General features: G+C 44.9%; 1 protein-coding gene across 2 annotated transcripts in view; it reads left to right on the top strand.

Annotated features, from left to right (window-relative positions):
• The window catches only part of LOC115388346 (dedicator of cytokinesis protein 3-like), a 111650-nt gene that overhangs the window by 49136 nt on the left and 37783 nt on the right, over positions 1 to 24731 (top strand). For both annotated transcript variants that reach the window (XM_030091440.1, XM_030091441.1), the window contains exons 4-6: positions 2524 to 2579; positions 8964 to 9060; positions 23327 to 23475. In XM_030091440.1, coding sequence (XP_029947300.1) covers positions 2524 to 2579; positions 8964 to 9060; positions 23327 to 23475 — 302 coding nt within the window. The remainder of the gene's footprint in view (positions 1 to 2523; positions 2580 to 8963; positions 9061 to 23326; positions 23476 to 24731) is intronic.

The raw sequence follows: 24731 nt of genomic DNA, 5'->3' as shown, positions 1-24731 counted from the left end.
TTCCTTTTCGCTTTGCCACTCCACTTTTATGCTTGCATAAAATGCCACTCATATTAACTTAGTCCAAAATGTTCTAGTCTACTTAGTTTGCAATCTGTGGACAAGTGACTGATGATGACGTTGGTGGACTGTTGGTGATCACAAGTTTTACCCACAATACACTTAGGGACAATATCGCGAATTGATTCACAAAACTTTTGTGTAGTAAAGTTAAACGTGAGAGTGAAAATGAAGTCAGTCATGCAGCAAAACATTTTATTCTGTATTTTACCACTAGCGAATCACTAAAGTCAGTTGGTCTTGTAAAGTTTTTGGCAACCATGACTCAGTCCTGACGAGGGAATCTACCCTCCACCCTGAGCAAGGAGAGTCATGATGGGGCCCGTCCTAATAGTGATGGAGGCCCGCCATCCATGAGTAGGACTGGGTACCGTTGGATATTTTTCGGGGACAAGTACTTTTGCGATACCTCACGTACGGTACCGGTTCCTGAACGGTACTTTTTTCGGTACCTGCCTTCACGGCGCACAGACGACGCCATGACTGCATTTGCACTCCATGCCACTAGGTGTGCTGTTTGCGTGTTCAACCTTATTTTACACAGACACCACAGAGGAAGAAGGGCGCTGCAGGCTCTCTCCGCATGTTGTGAGAAGAAGAATGTGAGCCGGCAAGACGTGGTAAAATGTTCAGTGATGCAATGCAGCGTTTTTTTTTCAGTAAAAGAGAAGAACTGAACGATCGTTTCCGCGCATGTTTATTGACCACGCAGCCACTTTAAGAACCTAAACTCATACCCGTATGCACGTCTCTTGTTCGATACCAGTATATACCGAAGTCTATCGGTCGGTACCACTGAGGTACCGTTAAACGGCACCCAGCCCTACCCATGAGGTTCACTCCCCCACACGGGCCCCCCAAGGGCCTGGCCGGGGGGTGTGGTGCCCTCCAGCCCCCCAAGAAGCCATTGATCTATAGTGGTCTCTAAAGGTCTATACTAATCTATAGTGGTCTTTAATGGTTTACATGGATTTATGGTGTTCTGTAGTGATATGTGGTCTGATGCTGGTCTATTCTGATCTATAGTCGTCTGTAAGGATCTGTATTGATCTTTGATGGTCTGCAGTAGTCCATTTTCATCAATAGTGGTCTATGATGATCTGTATTGATCTATCGTGGTCTGTAATGGTCTATGCTGATTTATGGTGATCTATTCCGTAATAGTCTGATTCAGATCTAACGCTGGTCTTGTGGTGTCCTCTGCTGGTTCATGCTGGTCTCTGCTGGTCTAAAGATGGTCTAAACTGGCTGATGTTATTCTGAGCTGGGCATGTAAACGCATTCAGGAGATACTCATGCAGGTACATTAGTCTATAGGAAGTTTGAATAAATGAACCGGGATGCACCCGTCGTCTGCCATCACTCTCCTCCTCTTCCGTCTCCTCCTCCTCTTCCTCCTCCTCCTCCTCCTCCTCACTGAAATATGTGTTGGAATATGAATGAAATCCCCACAGTGTGAAAATGTCCCTCTGCAGACCAGCCACACTTTGTAAATTCAACAGCTTTTTTTCCTGCAGTCACAATTTGCATAAAAGTTTCTCTGCAGTTGCCAGAGTTACAAAGATTTCATGACTCAAAGTACCCAATTACATCCACTTCTGAGGAGAAATACTGTGAGCCGTGTTCACAGCCGGTAAAGATAAAGTCTGAGAGCCTCCAGCCGGAGCCTCCATTCAGCGAGACCAGCACGCTGCGAGAAGTGTCGCTCATTAGATACACTGGAAAAAATGAAGGCGGCCTCAGAGTCACAGTGTGAGTCCAGCAGGAAGGATACACTCTGCAGAGGACCAGTTACCTTTACAAATACTCACACTGCGCCCAATAGCTGCTTAGTTACATCCACAACGCGACTGAATAATCAAACCATTGATTATCAGACAGCTTTTTCTACCTGCAATTGCAATCTGATGAAACATCCAGCAGCTGGGAAGTAACTAGTGCAGGAAAATTTGGAATGAGTACTTTTTACTTTTTCACTCTTATTTTATTTGTAGTTTTGTAGAATCTACAGTGACGACTCACATTACTGTGAGAAGTATTGAGTACTTGAATTATTGTGAGAATCTTCTTTTAGGTTTTCAAGCATTTATTCATACTTCCACATACTTGAGGCCGTACGGTGGTGCAGTGGTTAGCCCGCCTCCTCACAGTGAGAGGTGTGAATCTGGCTTTAGGTTGATGTTGTTAGAACCTCATCAGAACCTTCTCAGTCTGAGGCAGGTGGTCATAACGTTGTGGCTGCTGATCGGTGAAGGCTCCGTCCATCCTGCCGCTCTCCTTTCCACACTGGTGTGTGTGTGTGTGTGTGTGTGTGTGTGTGTGTGTGTGTGTGTGTGTGTGTGTGTGTGTGTGTGTGTGCTCCACTCGCTGCGCCCTCATTAGTATCAGTGCAGGAGAGATGGTTTGATCCTGCTTTTTAATTATCTGTCTCTGCTGTTTTCTCTTTCCTTTCTGCCTCTCCAGGGAGTTTTTCCCGCCAGCTACATTCACTTGAAGAAAGCCATCGTCACCAACCGAGGGTAAGTTCCTAAACCCCAGAAGACGCCACCGTGCACATAGTTTTGTCAGGAACCGCCGGCTCCATCTTGTTCTTTTGTGTCTTCATTAACTCCGCCATCATACTTCACTTCTGTTTATCGATGGCCCAAAGCAATTACGGTGCGTCGCAGCAAATGTTGATAAAAAGCAGGCAGCACCCTGACATTTCCTCACTCTGTTGGCAATTATCCCAACATTAGTTTATTGTAATGTTTTCATGCTGAGTCTGTTTGCTCCGCTCTCATTTTTTAAAATGAAAATCATTTTTTTGGCTCTAGACAGACCCTGCTGGCGTTGGCGTCCTCGCCTTGACTCCCGTTTACACGACAATGTTTAAAAGTGAAAAAGGAAAACTTTCATTGTGTTTCAGGGGTCTGTTTACACGACAACGGTGCACAGAGACATTCACCTGAAACACTGCCCTGTAAATGAGGCCTAAATATGATAATAGTTAGAAAAATGTTTGTTTTTTTTAAAATGTAAAATAAAACATTTATCTGTCACGTTCCTCTCCAGACAAACGTAAAGATGTCTGCTGTTTGCAGTTTATTTTAAAATACTTTTTGTCATAACTGATATCCTTTTTCATTACATATATTGATAAACATGAAAATATTTTCATTTTTTAAGACGTCCAGCTGGTGTAATACACCATGTGACCTCTAGGGGGTCCCTGTACGTTAGACCTGCTGCTCACTCTTTCCACTGGACGTCTTTGTGTCAGAATGTGCTTTGATGAAGTTATAAAGCACATGAAACACACAGCATTTGTTAAACTGTGTTTGGATATGAGGGGAAATATGAGCTGTTAAGTCAAAGAAGACACGAACAGAAACACATGAGTAACACTGATAGGAAGTCTGTGTGAAGCTTAAAGCAGCTACACACACACACACACACAGACACACACACACACACACACACACACACACACACACACACACACACACACACACACACACACACACACACACACACACACACACACACACACACACACACACACACACACACACACACACACACACAGCAGAGATAAATGAAGCCTTCAGCTTGATCCCTTTATTGTATTATCGCTCACTTCTGGCCTCACAGACTGAAGGAGTCCAAATCAATTTCATGCTGCGGGGTTCCTGAACCCCCGAAACACGTCTGTTTTTGTTTTCCTCTGTTTCAGACTAACTGATCTCGGTGTCCTTCACAGGATTAAACTGCTCATACATTCAGTTTATGCCTTTGATTTGGATGGAAGACTCAAAGTGAACTTTTTAAAAGTATTTGAAGATGAATTTTCTCTGAACTTCACACTGGATCCAAAAACAGAGACAAACTGATATTTCTGGTCTTCCTGAAGGCGGCAGAAGTTGTTCCTCAGGATTCCTGATGTGATGCAGTCCAGATTCTTTTTTACAAAATGATTATTGAAATTTTGTGGTTGTCTTTTTGATTGCTGTCACACACAGCGTGGAGCTCAGAGGATCTGGCTGCTCCACTGTGCTCGTCCTCACCATGCTGTAACTGAAGTTTGTGGAGAATGTGGACTGCACTCTGATGTTTGAGTCAGCCAAGTGTTCGTGAAGCACAATGCGAACATGGCCGGCTCCTTCCTGAATGATGCTGCAGTTGACTTTACTCCAGTCCCCACAGAGCCACGAGGCGTTTTTCTCTGCCGCAGCTGAAGCCATTTAGAGGCTAATTTGATGAGATCCCAGTTTTCTGTTGGGATCTGTCTAAATAAGGGATGAACCTCCTCTTTTCTGATTCCCTTCCAAGTTCAAGAGCACATATTTTAATACATTTGCATAATGATTGGAAAAGAAAGATTGCTTTTTTTATTATTATTATTCCGTATATGTGGGGGAAAAAAAACTTCAGATTATTGGGAGTAACAGACCGTGTCCTGATTTGCATAAGAGTTTTTTTAATTAAAGGCAGGGAGAGTAAATTAATTGGAATTAGTGAATCCTTTACTGTTTCTATCAGGCCCGGGGCCAAAAAACACAAGAGAGTTCAGTGTGTGTGTGTGTGTGTGTGTGTGAGAGAGACGAACTCAGTGACACTTTATTAAGGTTGAGTTACTGAGTCAATAATTTTATTGATTACTTACACATCTCCAACAAGCGATATAATCTTGTTTATTATTACGGCTAAATGTACTTTCTAAAGCAATATTCTCAATACTGGGAGGTACTTGAGAGAATAACTCAGACTTTCTGTTAATGTCAGCTCACTCCTACAGGTCTGTATAAAGTTAAAACTTTGTAATAATCTGTTTGCTCTTCGCTGTAAACTTCAGCCAGTCAGCGAGGAAACAGCCATTGTGTCTAAAACTTTTGAGTGAACTCTCAGCAGGAATCACATGTTCTCACTTTTGGATCTGCATCTCTCCTTACCCACCAAAGTTTCAGAAATGTAAAAAACAAAACTCCAAAAAACATAAAGTGACTTCTCTTATTCGGAAATCCAGCCAATTACTGTAAAGCAGCGGCAGCGGAGCCGTAACGCCGAGCAGGCAGGAGCTTTTTGCTCGGTTTAACTCAGCAAAGCAGCAGAGGAACTTCTGCACAGCGCTGAGCTCTAATTGGTGAGAACATGCTGTGTGGCACATTTCAAATGCTAATCTACATGAAGAAGGTCCGTACGCGCCGCCGATCTCTCACTTTTCACCTGTTTAACCCATCACAGTGTGGGATTGACATGTACTTTAAAAACGGCAGAATGCAGATGGATTTTAATGAGTGGATGTGGTGGAGTCGGCTCCAGACTGCCGGGAAGCTGCTGTGAGCATCTATTCAGCGTCGGCAGAAAGAATACGCTCTCCGAGCTGACGTCTGTTTAAGAAGACTCCACACTTCAGGATCGCACAAGGAGAGGCAAAAGAAACCCTGTAAACACTCGCAAACTGAAGACGAAAGGAAAAATGTACCAAACAGCACACATCCAACCATCTGAAATTAAAGAGACGCTATGGAGACGGTTAAGTCATGCCACTGGTGGGCACCAGGGGGCACTGTAGAGTCTTTCTATCACTAGTCTGACTTTCAGATGTTTGACTGGATTCTTTTTGTTGATGGTTGGAATTTTGTGATTTGGTTAAATTCTGTGAGGATGGTTCATCTTGACAGGCTTTAGAAAAGCCTTCAAGAAACATGTGCTTAAGGTTCACCGGGTATCTCTGAAGTCTGACCTTCAAAGTGACTGCAGCAGAAAGATGAACTTGTGTTGAACCTGAAGGTTCATTTCTTACTTCTGCTTTTCTCCACTGACGATATTCACCTGAATTTCTCTTTTAATCTTCTCCTTTTTCCTCTGGTAACGCTGACCTAACCTCTCAGTGCCTGAAAGACATTCAAACCCACCGTTTGGAATAATCTCGTCCGGATTAATACGGTCAAATCTGAGGTCTCTTGATCCAAACTGAACACATCAACACACCACCGTACCTAACCCGCTGCTTTCAGCACTAATCTAAAGCTTGATCCTTAATGAGATATTCAGTCATAAGGTCAGAATCATAGTTAAATCCTCTCATCAGTTGTGCTGCATCTACAAGAGTCACAAGTTTCCATCGTCTGAGCTGAAAACCATCAAACTCCATATGGTGAACTCAGCCTGGAGGTCAATCCCAGGTCACGCTCATTTCACGGCGCTGATCCTGACAGGAGTCGGTGGTCGGCGTGCAAACAGGTGCACGCTTGATGTGCGTTTACAAAAAAACCTCTTTAATCCAGAGGTCTTGCTGGTTGTTTGTCACAATAAGGAACAGGACTGTAAAAAGTCGGTCGGTAAACGACCACCATGATATGTCGAGACACCTTTTTAATCGTGTGCAGAAGTTCCGGAGCTCCAGATCACAGATTAACTTCTCACTTTCATGTCCTCCTGCGGTGTGAGAGAAGTGTGAAACGAAGAGTGTGTTTGTTTACATGTTGGCCATAAGTTCCAGTGAGGATCAGTGCAGTGAACTGATGTCTGTCCCGGGTTCGAACCCGAGGTTGGTGCCACCATCAGAGGCTGACGGTGCTCAGCTGTGACGCCATGGGAGAGGGTTAAAAAAAATGGTGTAACACAAACATGCAACTTGTCTACTGGCACAGTCTGATACAACATTATGTCCATATTTATAAATCTAAAAAGTCCTAGTCAAGGCTTTTAAGTTACTGCAAACTGTCTTTTATTTCAAAAGTATTGTAAGAAGTTGTCTCTATACAGCTTTGCATCCGATTATTTTCTTTTAGTCTGGTTTTTATCAGCTACATTCAGAATAAAAGGCTCTTCTGAAGGCCGCAAATGATTTACCGAGATGAGCAGATAAATGTTCTTCTTTGAGGTCAGAACATCTGGAACAGAATTAAACTGGTTCAAAACAAACTTTCTTACACCACAGACCGTTTTTAAACAGCACAATTTTTCTGCAGATGAGCTGGACATATAAAAAGGCTGTAACAAGGGCTTATGTATGAAAAAAAAAAGCTGACAGAGTTTAGGGAAGGAAAGAAGTGCTGACAGAAGTGAGGTGTTTTTCAAAATAAAACTCATTGCAAACAAATGAAAAATTAAATGTACACTTTTAAAATGAAAACTTTTTACCCTCTCCTGCGGCCCGAGACTAAATGGTTGGAGCCTCCTGATTTAGACAGCAGAACTCTCAGTGTCACTGCTGGTAAATGTGCTTCCTCTTAAGAAGTTCTAGCTTGTGGTGTTCCTCAGGGTTCTGTTCTTGGCCCTTTATTGTTTTAATCTGCTGCCTGATGGGTGCCTTACAAGAAATTTTGAAAATGTGTCCTGGCGTTTGAGTATGATATGAACACGACCATGAACGTTCACATGAATATTAACATAGATATTAAAACAAACAAGAGCTCCTTTAATTGTCTCTCAGCTGTTTGAGGACTCACCAGGTCAAATGTCACTATTTCCAGAGAACTTGAGGAGGAATATAAACTTTTTTCAACATTTCACACAGTGTACCCAGTTTTGAATACAATGTTCGTCTGAGCAGAAAAGCTGTTTTACTTGTCGAGAATTAATTTTTCCATCTTTTCAGGTGAACAATCGTTGTACCTCACTGTTTCATTTACTTTCTGCTTCATTTATTCATGGTTGTGTAACGAGTGATTGTTGAGTCTGTGTCTGAGTCGGGTCTGTTTCGTCTCGTTCCACCTGCCTCCTCTTCTCCTGGTCTTGACTCTTCCTCCCGTCCTCCTCGCCTGCTTCACAGCTGATTAATTCATAAAAGCCGGTGTGCTGGTTGAGCTGATCTCCCTGCTGAGTCGGCGCTGGCGGCCGCCTGCTGATTTCACCCACATTAGTTACACTTGTTTCTCAGACGCGTCTCCTCCTCTTCTCCTCTGTTCTACTTATCGCTCAGTCTCATCTCTTCCTCCTTTTTCTCCTCCTCCCTCAATTCCTCCTTTTGACACCTTTCTCTTTCATTTATTCATCTCAGCCTTGGTGTTTGAACACAGACCCACACCCCCCCCTCTTCATCTGTCAGATTAACTGCATGACTGTACTGTACATTTGCATAACACTACTATATACAGTTATTTACACAGTAAACAATGACATTTTTATGTTATTCATTGATATCTATATACTAAACATCACTGTTTATACATTAAACAGGTATATTTGATTTAAATATAGTATTTTTAGACAGTACCAAATACTATAAAATGCTATTATTGACAGAACCATAGAGTAGACCGTGTTTATTGAGCATATCGTACATACTATAGTGCTACTTTTAACATAACTTGTACAATGAATGAATTCTAAATCTTATGGAACAGTTATTGTTGCGGTTCATTAGAAAGTCTCCCTCAGCGCTGCAGTGATGTTAACATTTCAATACAGAGATTGAAACATGTTTTGGGTATTAAAACAAAAGCAGAGAGCTGATTTAAATCAAAGTTATCAGACAGATTCTGAAATGACTTGCTGCAGTTTTGAGCCAACCTTTAAAAAACGTCTCGTCTCGTGGAGAACAATCAGTGCTTCAAATGGAAAACATGATCCCATCAAATATTGATGTAATACGGTTTTCTCTTTGTGTGTGTGTGTGTGTGTGTGTGTGTGTGTGTGTGTGTGTGTGTGTGTGTGTTTACGGTTTGTTCCCTCCTCTGCTTCAGCGGACTGTGACTGTTTCCATCTTTCCGGCATCATTCTCTCAAACCCACCATTGTCGGAGCTCAACTGTACGAAACGCCACACAAAGCAGAGAATTCCTGCTCTGACAGATGAGGTCAACTGTTCACTGGGTCGCTCGCCTGTCAGCCGATGTTGTTTGCGGCGTCGGTGCGGCGGACGCGTCCCTCTGATTGGCACTCAGTGCATTCCTGTCCCGCTGTGTTTGCTTGCAGGCCTCATGAGACGGTGGCGCCGCTGGAGGACCCCATCGTGACCGAGGTCACGTCGACGCTGCAGGAATGGGCCTTGCTGTGGAAACAGCTCTACGTGGTGAGACCGCCGACACGCCGACACACAGAGCAGCCTCCAGACGTTCTGTGGTCGTGTGAGGAGAGGTAGACGAGTCAGGCAGGGAGCCGGGGCGTAACATCTGAATCAGTGTTTGAGTCTGTAGGAGAAACTTCAGGGCTTCGGGCTCGAGCCTCTCTCTAAAGGCCCGATTTACACATCGCTTCTACTAAATGTCTGAAACTTGAAGGAACGGACTTTGTGTCTGTAATGAAGCTGCCGACATTCATTCCTCTGCTTGAGTGCAAAGTTTTATAAAAAGAGCCATTCACACTGAAAGATTCCCCCAGAATGATTCCAATATGGACTCCTTCCATTCATCTGCAGAGACGGGATGATAAAGAGCCCAAGATGGGCTGCAGTCTGGGTCTTCCTCTCTCTTTTTGTTTGTCTCTGTATTGTTGTTTCAAGCTGTAAACGTCCTGCTTTTCTCACTCACTCTCTGGTTCTCTTCTCTTCGGTCTCATTTCCACGTTTTTGCAATTACAGGTAATCCAAAAAAAAAAAAACTCAGGAAAGTTTAGTGTTGCTGAAGCTTCATCGTGCAGTGGAAAAGTTCAGCTGCAGCTCCGGTCCGTTGTAGTTATGCTGTTGTTGGAGAGTTTGCTGGACTTGTTTGAGGTTTTGAACTTCTTGTGCTCTGAACTTCAGCTGACATCCAGGTTATAGAGCATCTTCCTCTCAGCTCTCATTTACTGTAACTAGTACCGCAACTCAACTGTCTTGAGAAAGTTTCTTTACTGTAATAAATTCACAATTTCCAGTCACTTGTGCAAGACTGGCTTCTATAACACATATTTACATAAATGCATGCACAAACACACACACATGCACTCAAACATATAGATACCCACCCACACAAACATAGATAAATGTGCACATGTACATTCTTCTACATGCACTTGCACACACCTTAGGAATAAACTGTAGGAGTGTAAACCTGCAGGATGAGTGTGTTTGTCTCCAGAATGTGGCCTTTGAAGGAACCTGCTCATATATAATGCATCATTCTGAGTTGCTGTATCGCTGTGGCGTTCCTGTGAGTGCAGTGGAAGCTGCGTAAAGAGCAGCGCTGAGGTCTTTTCCGTGCCGCGGCCTGTTTTACCTGCAGCTGCAGCTCTGACCCGTCGCTCACACCTCGCCGGACGTTCTCCAGACTCCGTCCGGCCCTTTCTCTTCTCCGCCGCGTGCCATCTGTCTCCTCGCCTTTTCGGCGCTCCTCACTGTCACCGTATGCGATCTGCTCGGAAACCCATCTGCAGGAGGAGACGGACTGAGCTTCAGATGTGAGTCTGCGGCCCGTCTCCTCCTCTGACGCTGCTTCCCGTCGCTCTCCCTCACTCTTCACACGTTAACAGACTTTTGTCTTCGCACCAGTGAAAGACCGATTTGTCTCTGTGGGGTTTTTTTGTGAGACAGATTTTCTATTTCCATCCCGACAGAGCGAGTTCACATGAGCAGCTGTTTGTCTGTGGCACAGGCCGGGCGGAGGGGGGGCAGTGGAGAGGACTGTCGGGATCGACTGCAGTTCGTGGCTGCAGAGCAGTTTGAACACAAATGAAAAGGCATCGAACTGATCAGCGTGAGGGCGACCGGCTGGTGACTGAAGGACGGTCTGAAACCCAGAGGCCTCCTCAGGATCAGCTCTCACATGTCGTCACGTGCACAGATACACACACATGTGCACGCTCATACATAGCAACATAGACATATGGACGCCTCCTCACATGCACACAAACATACTTGGACTCATATTGAAAAACTTACATGCAGGGATGCAAATGCACACACTCACAAGAACATGCATTTATACACACATTCTCTCACACACACACATAAACCTACACATTTCACACTCTGCACATACATTAATACATTAATGACTTTACGTTATGTTCTTTGTTCTCACAAGCTGTCTGCAGTGAAGCTCACACACTGGACGCTGCTGGCTGTTCACACACTGCTGGAAGTGTGACTGTGTGTGCGTGTGTGTTTGGTTGTATGTGTGTAAGTGTGCGTGTGTCAAACCCGAAGACAGTGTAACATTTTGAATAAATTAGAATATGAGAGAAATGACGGCGAGGGCAAAGAGACAGAGAGAGGGAAAGTTTGCAGACAAAAACAAAAACAGAATAAGAAGCAGAGAAAGAAGTCAGGATGGAAATTCTAACCTTGGGAAATGGAAAGATCGACTGTTGGACATGAAGTGAAGCGTACAGCTGCGCTGTGGTGAACCGACAGAAAAGGGCAGAAACTTGGAAAACACCCAGCGCCTGAGTTCAGATTTATAAATTTCTGCACTTGTTTCGATGGTTATGTATTCTCTTATTTATTATTTATTTACTCCTTGACGGATTGATTGATTCACTCAGTTATTTATTTACTGATGGACTGATTTCCTGATTGATTGGTTGATTGATTTCAAGCCTTTCTTTCAGAGGTCTTCAAACTGATCAACCTGCTGGAAAATGACATGTATATGGAGCCAAAAGCAACGCCGTCATGTTAAGGCACTTTTACAGAATTCCACATGAGAAAGCCCAGTGGCGCGCAGGTCTGCCAGCTAACCATAAAGCAGCTTTCAGTTCTCAGTGTGTTTGTTTATTCCATCAAGCAAATGAAGGCTGAGTTTCTGTGACGTGTTAAAGACGTGTTGAAGACGTGTAGAGGACGATAAAGATGCAGTCAGAGGACGAGGAGAAGAAGAAATGTAAGAAACGATTTATTTTATCTGATTTTCTCTTCTCTGTTATCTCTGATGTTGATGTCAAAGTAGATAAAAGTGTGTGTGTGTGTGTGTGTGTGTGTGTGTGTGTGTGTGTGTGTGTGTGTGTGTGTGTGTGTAGGCAGGATAGATGTGTTAACAAGAAGGAGTGAGGAGAGCAAACTGTGACAGTTCAACAATGATGGAGCGATATAAAGGAGATGAACGCTGAGTGATGTATTGCTTCACAGTTCTGTGTGTGTGCGTGTGTGTGCATGTGAGCATGTGTGTGTCTGTGTGAGAGAGAGAGAGATGAGAAAAATAAAGATGGAACGGTAGGAGGAGGCAGAGGGCGGAGATCTGTCCTTGTTCTGTTCTTTTAACTTTACAGAGAAGTGACATTTTCTGCTGCTGCTGACACACACACACACACACACACACACACACACACACACACACACACACACACGCACTCACGTTCAGCTCATGTATTATTATCTATAACTGCGTGGTTTTTGTGAGGGAAACTGTATGTGCGTATTTCGTGTCACAGTTTTTCCCTTGAATCCAAAATTCAAATTGTGTTATTTTTCTTTAATCTTCATTAAGATATTATGAAATGAGGAGCAGCAGCTTTTGGAATATAGGCTAAAGGAAATGGGAAAAACAAAAAAAAAAAAAAAAAACTGACTTGATCAGATATAATCTATCACTGAACCAAGTCCACGTTTCAGGTGAAACCGTCCCGGGTGTCGCTGATACTGACAGGATGCCGATGCTTAATGAAATAGCCGAACATGTGAGGACAGCACTGAGGAAAGGAGATTGATTTTTGCTTATTGAGCTCCAAAAAACCGGAATGATATGAACACATCTGAGCTCCAGCTTGTGTGGCGCGTTCATAGTGTATTTTATATGTTAGCATCACTGATCACCCCATGAAGTAGAAAGAGGAGTTAGAACAACCAGCAGGAAACAGGAGATAAATAATCTACAACTTTTTAAATGTAACAACAACAACACTTTGATCTAAATGAAATACCTCCAGACCTATCAACATATTGACATGAGACTCTAAACTGTTTGCCGTGAAGATAACGGCTGCAGGAAGCACAGATCTAAACCTGCAGCAGCTTCACTAGAAAACGACCAGGAGGCCTGAGCCAGCTCTCACTGGAAGATTCAGTAAACAGAAAAGTCTTCAGCCAAATATTAAAAGTAGAGACTGTGTCGGCCTCAAACCGGGAGCTGGTTCCACGTGACAGAAGCCTGATAGCTGAAAGCTTTTCCTAGAGTTCTGCTTTTAGAGAACAGAGGAACCAGCAGTAGGTATATGAATGCAGAACGGTTTTGTTTCGCTGTCGTACTCATGGTCGATGCTGTTTGTGAAGACTCAGTCGTCCAGGAATCAGCACAGTTCTGACAAATGATTAGTAAGTGTCGAAAGTGTCCCTGCATCATACAGGAAGCCGTGACGACCACGAGGCGTCACATCGCCGCGGCACGCTGTTTATAGCGGCCTGAGTGGCTCAGGTGGAGAGGCGGGGCGTCCTCCGGTCTCAAGGTTCGATATCCGTATCTTTCTTTCTCTCAGAAGAGGCTGAGTGGCGGCTGGGCTTCCTGTTGTCGCCGCTGTGTGAGTGGGTGAAGCGCTGAAGTGGTGAAAATGTGCTGTGAAAGCGATGTCTGCACATCACTCCTGCTTTTGTTGGTGAATGACGTGGGTGAATCGCAGGGACTCAGCCAAAAGCTCCAAGAGACTGACTGAAAGACTCGGGAAGCATGCAGCTTTACCTGAGAGAACCTTTTTAATCCTCAGCATTAATGATAAATCTGGAATTTAAGACGAGTGCCAAACTTTATTGCAAATGCCTGCACAAGGTGGCCTCTCAGTGCAGCGTCTGTACAGAGCAGGGAACTGTGTCTTGGATAAACACTCCATTTCAAACCTGATCCTTCAATTTTGTTCAATCAACGCTGCCGGAACGTCGGAGGGTTGATGCACTGAGTCTGATGGCTGAAAGGAGAGGAAGATAAGAGCGCGGCGCCGTGATGGAGCAGCTGTATCTTCAGCCGGCTCCTCCCTGCGGGCTCATGTTGCCGTTTGCTCGGCGCAGCTTGACTGACGGCTCTCTGCAGTGAAACTAACAACGCGGGGTGACGTCTCCACCTCTGGCTCAGACCTCTGACACTCGCTGTCACTGTGTGTCTGCTGGAGGTGATGAAGAGTGAGGAGGAGGAGGAGGAGGAGGCAGCTCCTCATCCAGCTCCAGACGCTAAAGAAATAAATATTTAGCCATCACCTCTCATAATCAATCTAATTATAGATTTGGCAGTGAGGCTGACAGCCAATCACACGGCCCATCAAGCCGCCGCTGACAGGCGGCGAGCTGTCAGTCGTCACAGGCGAGAGCAAGAGCGAAGCTTTTCTGGAAACACACATTCAAACATCTATACTTTATATCGTTATTTGTGCTGAAATCAGAGACTTCAAAGCCGCGGTGCTCGGCTTGATCGCTACACTTTCCTGGGATCGACTGATTTAAAACGTATTGGCAGTTTGTGATTTCTGACTGAAGTCATGCTCACATTAATGTTGTTCGAAACTATAAACCGTTATGATGTAACCTGAAAAGTAAAAAGAACTGTTCAAAAAAAGTAAGAAAGCGGACTTGTATCTGGTTATGAGGTGTTTGTTTTGTCCCTCCTCTCCTCCCCGACACTCCGTGTCTCAGATTTCCGCGTCTTGTGGGAGTTGTAACAATTAACCAGGTGAAAACCGGCTGAAGGCGCGTGTTGTTTGTCTCCCCGGAGGACTGGCAGAAGGTGACTTACACCCTCCTATCTGCCTCGCGCAAACACAAATCTCTCACTTTTCATTTCCAGGCTCTCTGCGGGCTCCGGCGCGGAGAAGCGAGCTCTGCTGTCACACGCCTTCACCATCAAACACACCCCATTTCACTATCGGTGGCGTCCACACCTCCGTATCTCTCCCCGCTACGGCGTCGCTGAAGTGCTGCACGCTGGCCCGTGGGTGGCAGGAGAGGGAGGGAGGGAGGGAGGGAGGGAAGATGGAGAGAACGGGTCAGAGGAGGATAGAGGGGAAGAATATACAAAGACATTGAATGAGGGAGGCAGAGAGAGCAGTTTGAGGAGGATCTGAAGTCCTTTCTGCACCGAGGACGGAACCCGCCGGATCCACACCTGTGAGTACTCCAGGCTTCTGGACAGTGGAGACGTGGGAGAGGCAGCCAGTCCTCCGGTGTGTGTGTGTGTGTGTGTGTGTGTGTGTGTGTGTGTGTGTGTGTGTGTGTCTGAGATCATGTGTGTGTCCATCATCTATAAGCTTCTAATAAAGTGCAGCGCCTTATATTCGCCGTGGTGACTCACTCTCCGTTGCCATGGCGACCTGCCCATTGTTGCCGTACAGTAGCAGGGGTTTTTCTGCGACCGGAGTATAAAAAGACTGTAAATAAGAGCAGGGTTATGAGTTTTGACGCAGCGTTTCGGAGTGGGGAGACGAGTCCTGAATGCGGACGGGATTTATTGTGTCGCGCTTTGAGGAAGTGTGAATAAAACAGATTTAGAAGCTGTAATTAAACTTCAGCAGAGATGGGGCTGATAACTGAAGGTTACCGTGAAGCAGCCCCACTGAGTGACTCTCACAGCCGCTTTATGTGTGTTTTAATGAACTCCTTTTATGGTCGTCTCATTCCGTTTTCGCCTCTCTGAGCAGAATGTCGACCTGACGCTGATTTAAGTTGCCAACATTCGCTCCATCACAACAAAACAAACAGAATCTGGTTCACATCTGCTTCACTGTTACCTGAAGTGTGTCACAGAGGAAGTCGTCCTCACTGCTTCCTGCTCCTGACGAGCACACAGCATGCTCCTGGCACCACACACACACACACACACACACACACACACTCTGGTCTGCCAGACTCCATACGGTTGCCTGGTGGCTGAGTTCAGACTCACAGCATGATTTACTCTCTGTTAGAGGACATTTACTTTCTTCTGTGGATATTCTCTGATGTGAAAATATGCAAGTTATTTGTGTTTCTGATAAAAATTGTGACAAAAACCATCTTTTTTTTTTAAACCCTTACAGCAGGTTTAAGGACCATCAGATGTGTTTCTTTGAGCTTGTTACTCATTTTTGTTGTACATGAAAATTACTATGAAGCAACTGTTTCTAACATCCACATTATAGAGCCTCTTCCTGTTAGTCTTGGACCTTCAGCTGAATTTAATGAGTGACAGTTCAGGCCCTGCTAATGCTAACTGTACACAGCTATGTCTCCATTATTATTGCAGGAAGTTTGCCAAGTAACATGTTTTCTTTTTCTTTTCATCAAGTTAACTAGTAGAATCTCTTCACTACATGTGATGATTGTGTTGTTTCTGACTCCAGGTTGATGCTGTTTCCTGTCAGGAGTAAGAAACCACGAAGTCCAGTTTAGTGAGGCCACGATGTGTGAATGTTTCCTCCAGTCGTTCTCCTGTTTGTCGCAGGTTTGTGATTCAGCCTGAAAGCTCCTCCGACAGCAGCAGCGGTGTGTTACAATAACAGCTGAGCAGCAGAGACCAGAGAGGAATTCAGAGGCTCTTTGTTGGCGCTCCCCGGTGATTTGTCTCAGCGCTTTTGTTTCCAGTGATGCAGCGGCAGCTTTGACAGGCGTGAAAATGAGGCCGGACGTTTGCTAATGGATCTGAGGTGTTGTGAACGTCCCCTCTGATTCCAGAGGTGCCAGGCTGCCTCGCAGCCTATTAGGACGCCTCAAATCGGTGACTTCCCCGAGTGATGGGAAGCACGTTACAGATTACATGATCAAAATCTCAATTCCTGTGCTGTGTGGTGTGAGGTCGATACTGAAGGCTGCAGAAACACAGCTCTGAGCGGAATGAGCCAGTTCTGCTGAATAGAACCGAAGCTCGGCGTGTTCTCACACTTTCATCCTGATCTCTGATTGGTCAAAACATCACAGTGAACCCAAACAGCCCCAACATACAGAAGCTAGTTTTACCAGGTCTTCCAAATTGTCTTGTTCAATAAGTTTCTCCTTCTAATACATGCAAATCTATGGATGCTTTCATTCAGCGCTGACTATAAACACTTTTGATTGGCTTCATTGTTTGTGTGTGTGTGTGTGTGTGTGTGTGTGTGTGTGTGTGTGTGTGTTTTGGGGTGTGTGAAGCTGAACGAAATGGATTTCTGCCTTAAGTCCTGGGCAATCGATGAGCCAGATTTTCTTCCTCTTTGTGCTTTTTTAATTCCAGTCAAGAGTTTGTTTAAGAGAAGAGCGCCCCCAAACGAGCAGCTACTGTAACTGCAGGACAGTTTCTGTATTTCTCAGCCAAATGAACCAAATTTTCAGACTGTCCTGGTGTGACGGCAGCTTCATAATTGAAAATCAAAGAGCTCTGTGATCTCTGCCACAGGCCTGACAAAGTTCAGAACCTCAGGTTGGGGACCAATATGGTGGATCTTTGATCTTCGCCTGGCCTTTCGCTGAACGGCCATGTCTTGTGGTGCCATGTTCTTTCCATTTTCTGTTGATGGATTACACAGATCTCCATGAGATTCTCCATGACTTCTGAAGGCTCTGGGTTTATTCAATATTATATTTAAGGGTATCAGAGATTTGAAAGACTCTGTCAGGTAACGCTGGCTGCGTTATTCATCAATACGTAAGAAAGAAGCTGTTTCTGTGCTGGTCGGAGCTGGATGATCCAATTAGCGAACAAGACTTCTTCTTTAGCTGGCCTCTTCTTTTCCAGAATGCCATGAACTTTTGGGAAATTTTGCCTCCAGGACAATCTGTCAATTTGGAACAATTGATGAATCAATTGATCATTTGGTGAGAAACTTAGGTTTTGGAAACATATACTGTGGTAGAAAGACAGCTGTTGAATTTCAGAAAGTCATTGCTCACCGTTTTGCACGAAACCCTCAAAAAATCCACAACGGCTTCTGGTACGTTCACTGTTATCCGTCTGAAATCCCAGTTTGTAAATTATTTCCAATATGCTTCTTTTAAGTGTGAATCTGAAATTGGACTCCACTTATGTTGGATTTGAAGGTGAAGCTGAGCTCAGATTTGAATCATTACTCGGCAGAAACCAGCAGAAAGCCTCCTTTAAAGCCGGGAGTGGGACATGTGCTGGGGACATCTGGTCGTCCCAGTCGGCGGGTAGATGTTCTCTGACTTTTGACTTTTATCGGAGTTAATCAACGGGACTTGGAGCATGTGCACAGCTGCCACAGCGGGGGGCACGAGGCCCGGGGTCTGGCAGTCAGAACTACGCCCACCTGCCCCACAAATAGCCGGACAGGAGCTTTGAAGTGAAGCTGCCCGATGCGTCTGATTCACAGGAACGGTTCTGGTCTGTTCGGTCCGTCTCTGCTGTGATGACTATTTGTGGATTTTCCTCTCCCTCTTGCCTCTTTCCCTGCCTCCCTGGCTCCTCCCACCCCTGCTGCTGTGAGTAATCACACCTTCACATCCTGTGGGAAGGGATGAACGCTAACATCGATTCACACGTCTTTACCGCTCCAGCAGAGAACTAAAGAGCTTTCTGGACTTGTTCAGTTCACATCATCCACATCTTTTGAGTAGGAATAAGTATTTCAAACTTCTTTGGTTTGGATCTGTGATTGAACAGACGTTTAAATCCTGTATGAATCACAGGATGCACAAGATTACCCATCACAAGATTACCCATTTACTAGTGTTGTTCATATTTATTGATTATGCTTACCGTTTCTCTTTGAAAAGAGTAGTGAAGATGTTTTATTGGTGTTAGGAGTTCTTCCGGTAAACAGGAGTTTAGAGTGTATATATTATATTAATATATATATAATAGTATATTTTAAGATAGCCGCGTCAGATCATGCTAATGTGAACAGTGAGCTGAATGACCAGTGCCGAAAGAGACAGCGGCTCTGCAGCTCTACGACTGTTTTCCTGTGATTTCAGTTCATTCTAAAGCCTGTGAACCACTGACTTGACGAGAAGCACTTTGCGATCTCTGATTCCGATTAAAATGTCGCCGTCTGAGTTTCAGGTTCAGACCGAATATTTTATTCATGTTTAGTCGTCCAGTTCATGCACATGAATTTATCACCACGTGACGGTTCCGTGTGGCGCTGCAGCTGGCTTACAGGGTTTTATTTCTCCAGTATTCCTGCACTGCCTGGACTCCGAACATAAAACCCAGTGAAGAAAAGTAACTCACACGCCGGCTCCTTCTATTGAGGTGAGCCGGAGCCAAGCACATATTTTACAGCCTCCCTCTGTGGCTGTGGGAGCTGACAACAGGCAGCGCGTCGGGCAGCTCCCGGGTGTAAAAGTATGTGTGAATCCTCGTCTGTGTCAGAGCATTGCTGTAAATAAAAGTGTGTGTGTGTGCGTGCGCGTGTGTGTTCAGTCTTTATTGCTGACTCCTGTTCCGCGGCTGCTTTGACTGAAGAGCTCCCTCGGGAGCAGAGTGTAGCCGTTGATGCTGTAAATGGTTATATATGAGCTTTTATATATCAGCTTTTATATTTGAACTTGGTGAGAGCAGCAGAAACCTGAGCACTCCTCCGCCGCAGATAATTAATGAAAAATTGAAGTAAAAGGTGACAACAAGAGGTTTCTGTTCTTTAATTTTCATTTTGAAGAATACCTCAATATCACTGCAAATTGATTCCTCCTTTTTTTGTGAAAGTGAAAGAAATCCCATGTTCTTCATTATATTACTGCTTTGTTTGGAGCTTTACAGTTATGTGTTCGTGTTGTCTGGATTTAATTTACTTTGTATTCACATGAGTTTTCTTGACATATTTCAGCTTCTTACAGTCCAAAAACATGCTTCCTGCATTATTTGGTTCTGAAACATATTTTAGTTCAGCGGCTGTTGAGTGGACCGGACTGGTAAAATTGTTCCATAATAACCTTTAAATTCAAACTTTGAAGATTGTCTTTGTTGTGGTGCATACGTGATGAAAAGGTTGACATTTTTGCAAACCCAAGCAGTTGCTACCAAAAATGTTACATTTTTATGATTTTCTCACACAAATTAGAGTGAAATGTCCAGAAAACTTCTCCTCTTGTTGCTGTATGTTCAAACTCAGCCTGTCGGCGCGGCTTTGAGGCTAACGCTAGTTCGCTGTCCTTCATGGCAGCATCAGTGATGATGTCTCAGCTCAGGTCTCAGTGTTGAGTTTCTCTGTTACTCTTAAGAAATTTGAAATGTTGATGGTTTGGTGGGCCAGATTGGAACCTTCTGTGGGCCAGTTTTGGCCCAGAGACCTTATGTTTAACACCCCTACTTTGTCTAATGTGGTTAATGTGTTTATTACTTCTTTATGTTGTCTTTATTTTGCATTTTGCTGACTTGTTGCTGGAGCTGCTGCTAGTTTGATTTTTGACTCCAGTATTAGATCTGAATGGGAAGGAAGAGAAATCCAATTCATGTATCATTGATTGAGATCATTAAAGTCTACTTATCTCCGTCCTCTGAGATGAAGCGTAAGAGGTTTTACTCTGGTCGACATTCCTGCATCTTTTATGCTTAGCCTGCTCCTGCAGAATGGCAATGAGGACTCTGTGTATCGAAGCGCGTTGCCGGCGTCTTCTTCAAACTATGCTAATCACACGCTGAGGGGAACCGCCGTGTGCGACTTCATCCCAACGGCTTCTTGGCTCAAAGTGTTTTTCACCTTGAGCGTTCGCCGATGCTACGCGCTAAAATAATGCTAATGACTCGACTCTGACGTGAAAGCGCTGCAGGGCCCCCAGCAGGAGCTGCTGAGTAATAGATAGAGGAGGAAGAAGGGCTTCCCTGCGGACACGCCGGCTCTGAGCTCTATTATGATTTATAAACGCCTCTTACAACGGGGAGCCCATCTTTTAAAGTTACACCGTGTTTAAATATCCTCTCACACGCTCAGCACAGACGTTTATTTAATATTCACTCTGCGGAAGCCGCCGCTCTGCGCTCCTGTCCCGGCAGCGTTTACGAGGACGGGTTCCTCCTGTGGTTCCCTCCCGTCTGTCTGTCTTCAGGACGTCACTCGAAGGTCGCCAAGCTGACCCCAGGAGGGGTCACAGCCAGTAAAATACAAGAAGACGTCGGCTGGGAATCCTGTCGATGCGACGCATAGGGACGATCAGTCATACTGGGACTTGAATCTCCGTCTCCCCGTCTACCCCGTCCCCATCAACCATACGAGTGTCTCTGAACTGACATAACTGGGGAACATTAAACTCTGAAGTGTGCTGCTTTTGTCCACCTTCAACATGTTTCCACAAGGCGCTTCCGTCTTCATGGAAGTTTCTTTTAATTTCATCAAATATTTGAAGCTCTTTGTTTTAAGCCAGACACACACGTCGTGTGTGATTGTGCTTCGGTTACGCAACCTCATCTGTGCGAGCTCGTCTTCTCTGGTATTAGTCTTTGGGTGATGGCGTATGAATTATTCAGGAAGCACTTCACCTTCAACTATGAAAGCTAATTATTAAGCGACTGGATCCAAAATGAGCCCAAACATTTTCCCCCTGAGAGCAGTTGAGATTCACGAACTCCCGTAATAACAGCACGGACAGCTCCCGCATCAGATTGTTCCCTCTTTCAGATATTCTGTCTGCTCAGACGGTTTTTGAACAGGCAGAAGAGCAGAGGTAGTCCGAGGTATCAGGAGAAGGATGACGTCCATGTTCGGATAAAACCTGTGTGCTATCGACCTCAAACTGCTGAGCCCGCAGAAATGTGTTTGAGATTAAGTAGTGTTGAACTCCGGCGGGATGAAATCTCCTCTCCCATCTAATCTCAGCTCCGTCAGTCCTGCTCGGGGTTTAAGCGTGGACCAGCATGCAGTGGGAGAGCGGCGGAAAAGCCTCCCAGGCTCCTTTCCAGTCAATAGCTGCTGAGAACAGCCGCCTTCCCGCACAAGAACAGCTCCGCCTCCACAGCAGCCGCCCTCACACGAGGCTTCCAGAGAACCGGGGTCCTGTGTGAGCTGGAGATACCCCGAAAAACGAAAAACAGCAAGAGAGAGAGAGAGAGAGAGGGAGAGGGAGAGAGAGAGAGAGAGAGAGCCGGGGAGCCGCGGACAGAACCGAAAGCTTTTTTAATCTGTATATGGATTTCCTGACCTCTCATGTTGTTTATAACCAGGAAATTATTCACGCATATCTAAAACCTCTCGTGTGTGTGTGTGTGTGTGTGTGTGTGTGTGTGTGTGTGTGTGTGTGTGTGTGTGTGTGTGTATGTGTGTGTGTGTGTGTGTGTGCAGTCTACTAATGTAATCCCATGTCATGCATACTCTGTAGCTACATGAAATGTACTCTTCGGCTGAGTGCATCGAGTACATTCAACAGATTTACATGCTCAACGGAAGGAAGTAACCGTGTGTGTGTGTGTGTGTGTGTGTGTGTGTGTGTGTGTCCAAAGCACCTGCCCCTCTGTGCAGAGCACTTTCTGCCAGTCTTCCTATCCTGCCAAGAACTGAGTGGAGGTTGAACCCAGCGCCTGCTGCTGAAGGCCTGCAGGGGAAACCAGAGCTCTAATAAAAGAACATGCTGCAGGGACAAATCTGCTCCGACTGCTCTGTTCCTGTGTTGCTGTGTCACATCTGTGTGTGTGTGTGTTAAATATGATGCTTCTTTCAGGTTCATTAGGCATCAATCAATCTCCTGGTGATTGAACAGTGTGATTAATTGACTAAGACAGTCACATTTTTTCAGATTCTGTCTAACTGGTATAGTTTGAATTGTTTTTAGCTGTGCGCCTTTAGAGATTTTTGGGGTTTTCCGCGTGTCAGTCATGTAGAATATTCGTGCTTTTTGAGATGCATATTAGCCACTTTAGACGTCTTCGCTCTTCCAGCTGTCGCAATTCTGCCTTAAGTGTTTCTGACTTGACTTTTCGGACTATTTTGAGTGTGATCTCATCCAGAAATGCTTTTTTCTATTCAGATTTCTCAGTAGCCAGAATCGGAGGAGACTTACTGCAGCTCATGGGCCCAAAGTTTCAACTTTAGGCTACTTATGCTTTTGTGGTTCAAAGATGTAATTTTTTTTTATTATTATTATTATTATTGTTTGTTAAGTTAGCACAGATCAGCACACGCTGTTCCTGACAGCGTTCTGCTTAACGTCTGGTTTTCCTCTTCATCACACCTGTGGATCAGTGCAGACATCAGAGACTGAGCGTTTGTGCTTTAAATGAAGACATGACTGCGTTCATCTCAATCTCTCTGTTATCATTCCCCCCTTTCGATAGAGATCTGATTATGGCCGTGAGGCTCAGGTGCAAATACAAAGAGTGGACTCGCTCACCTTCTGCACTCCAGTCTGAGCGCCTTCAATAAAACGGCACAGATAAAACACAGAGCCAGGAGGACAGCTTACTCAGCTCCAGCACCAGGGCCTCAGTATGAATCCTGATGCTGACAGGCCTCTCTCTCTCTCTCTCTCTCTCTCTCTCTCTCTCTCTCTCTCTCTCTCTCTCTCTCTCTCTCTCTCTCTCTCTCTCTCTCTCTCTCTCTCTCAGAAACATAAGGTCGATCTGTTCTACAAAGTTCGTCACGTGATGATGGAGCTGATCGATCTCAGAAGGCAGCTGCTGTCGGGTCACCTGACGCAGGACCAGAGCCGAGACGTGAAGAGACACATCACCGTGAGGCTGGACTGGGGCAACGAGTGAGGACACACACACACACACACACACACACACACACACACACACACACACACACACACACACAATTTCTTATTTATTAATTGTGTTTTAGCCTAAATAAACATGAAAAATCAACAGACCGAGCTGTGTGCAGTTTGGACATAAAATACAGTTAAAAATTGCCACCACAGTCCTGAGACAGACGTATATGTTGAGTTGAAATGTAAAAAGATGCAAGATATGGTCCCTTTCCTGATAAATGCTGAAGTGAAGATTTTTCCACCAATTTCCAGTCTGTAATTCAGCTGAACAACACAAACGAGCTGCTCTGCCCTCTAAATAAGTGTTGAAGACAGCAGATCGGCGTGTTCCCACAAACCCCCGCAGGTCCAACAGGAGGCAGGTGGACGAGTCCAGACTGCAGCAGCCGAGGAGGTTCATCTGCTCGCTGCACGCTCCCATAAGCTGGTGGAAAGCAGATGAGACAGAGAGAAGTCAGGCTGAGTTATGAATACTGTGGGAATGAGAGGCGTTCGACCTCGGACTCTTCCACAGGTGATAAGACGCTCCGCAGATGGACTGACAGCAGACGGAGATACGAAATCGAAATACAAATAGTATTTATTAGAGTTCATTGATACTTTTTAGCCTGCTGTTAGCAATGTATGTAATACATACATGTGAAACAAAGATTTTTCCAGATGGAAGGGAATCATGTGAAGAATCAATCGACTTGCTGGTTTAGCAGATCCGTGTTAATTCTGCCTCATCTGATGAGTAAACGTGTCACATCAGGAGCGGCAGTCCAACAGCAGCTGCGCTCTGCAGCCTGCAAGCTAATTCATGCTTAAAGGTTACATTAAAGCTGCGCTGCGTCCCCCGAGGCCCTGTGGGGGGTCCGAGAGCGGAGGGAGGTCTGCATGAAGCTTTCTCACACGCTCAGATCCTCATGACCCTGACATCTCAACAAACCCACATTACTCAAGTGAAGCCGCTGATATCTGGACCAGAACAAAGCCCACAGGGCCCAGGGGGAAACATGCAAACCCCACAAAGAGAAGTAATGATTTCAGACTCAGAGAAAACAGTGAAAACTACTACCTGATTGATCTGGAAGCTTAAAGGCTTAACCTTCAGTTTGAACCATGGATTGAGATCTATCATCACAGAGCTGAATTTTAATTACAGTTTTTTTCTCTAAATTTAAGCTCATGTATGTCTTATATGCAAATATCCGTTCAGTTCTTCTTTCCCAGTTCAGGAAAACGTTTGAGCC

The sequence above is a fragment of the Salarias fasciatus genome, chromosome 5 (genome assembly GCF_902148845.1).
Source record: "Salarias fasciatus chromosome 5, fSalaFa1.1, whole genome shotgun sequence".
NCBI classification, from domain to species: Eukaryota; Metazoa; Chordata; class Actinopteri; order Blenniiformes; family Blenniidae; genus Salarias; species Salarias fasciatus.
The sequence above is the reverse complement of the archived record's forward strand: the minus strand, read 5'-3'. Positions and strand labels throughout refer to the sequence as shown.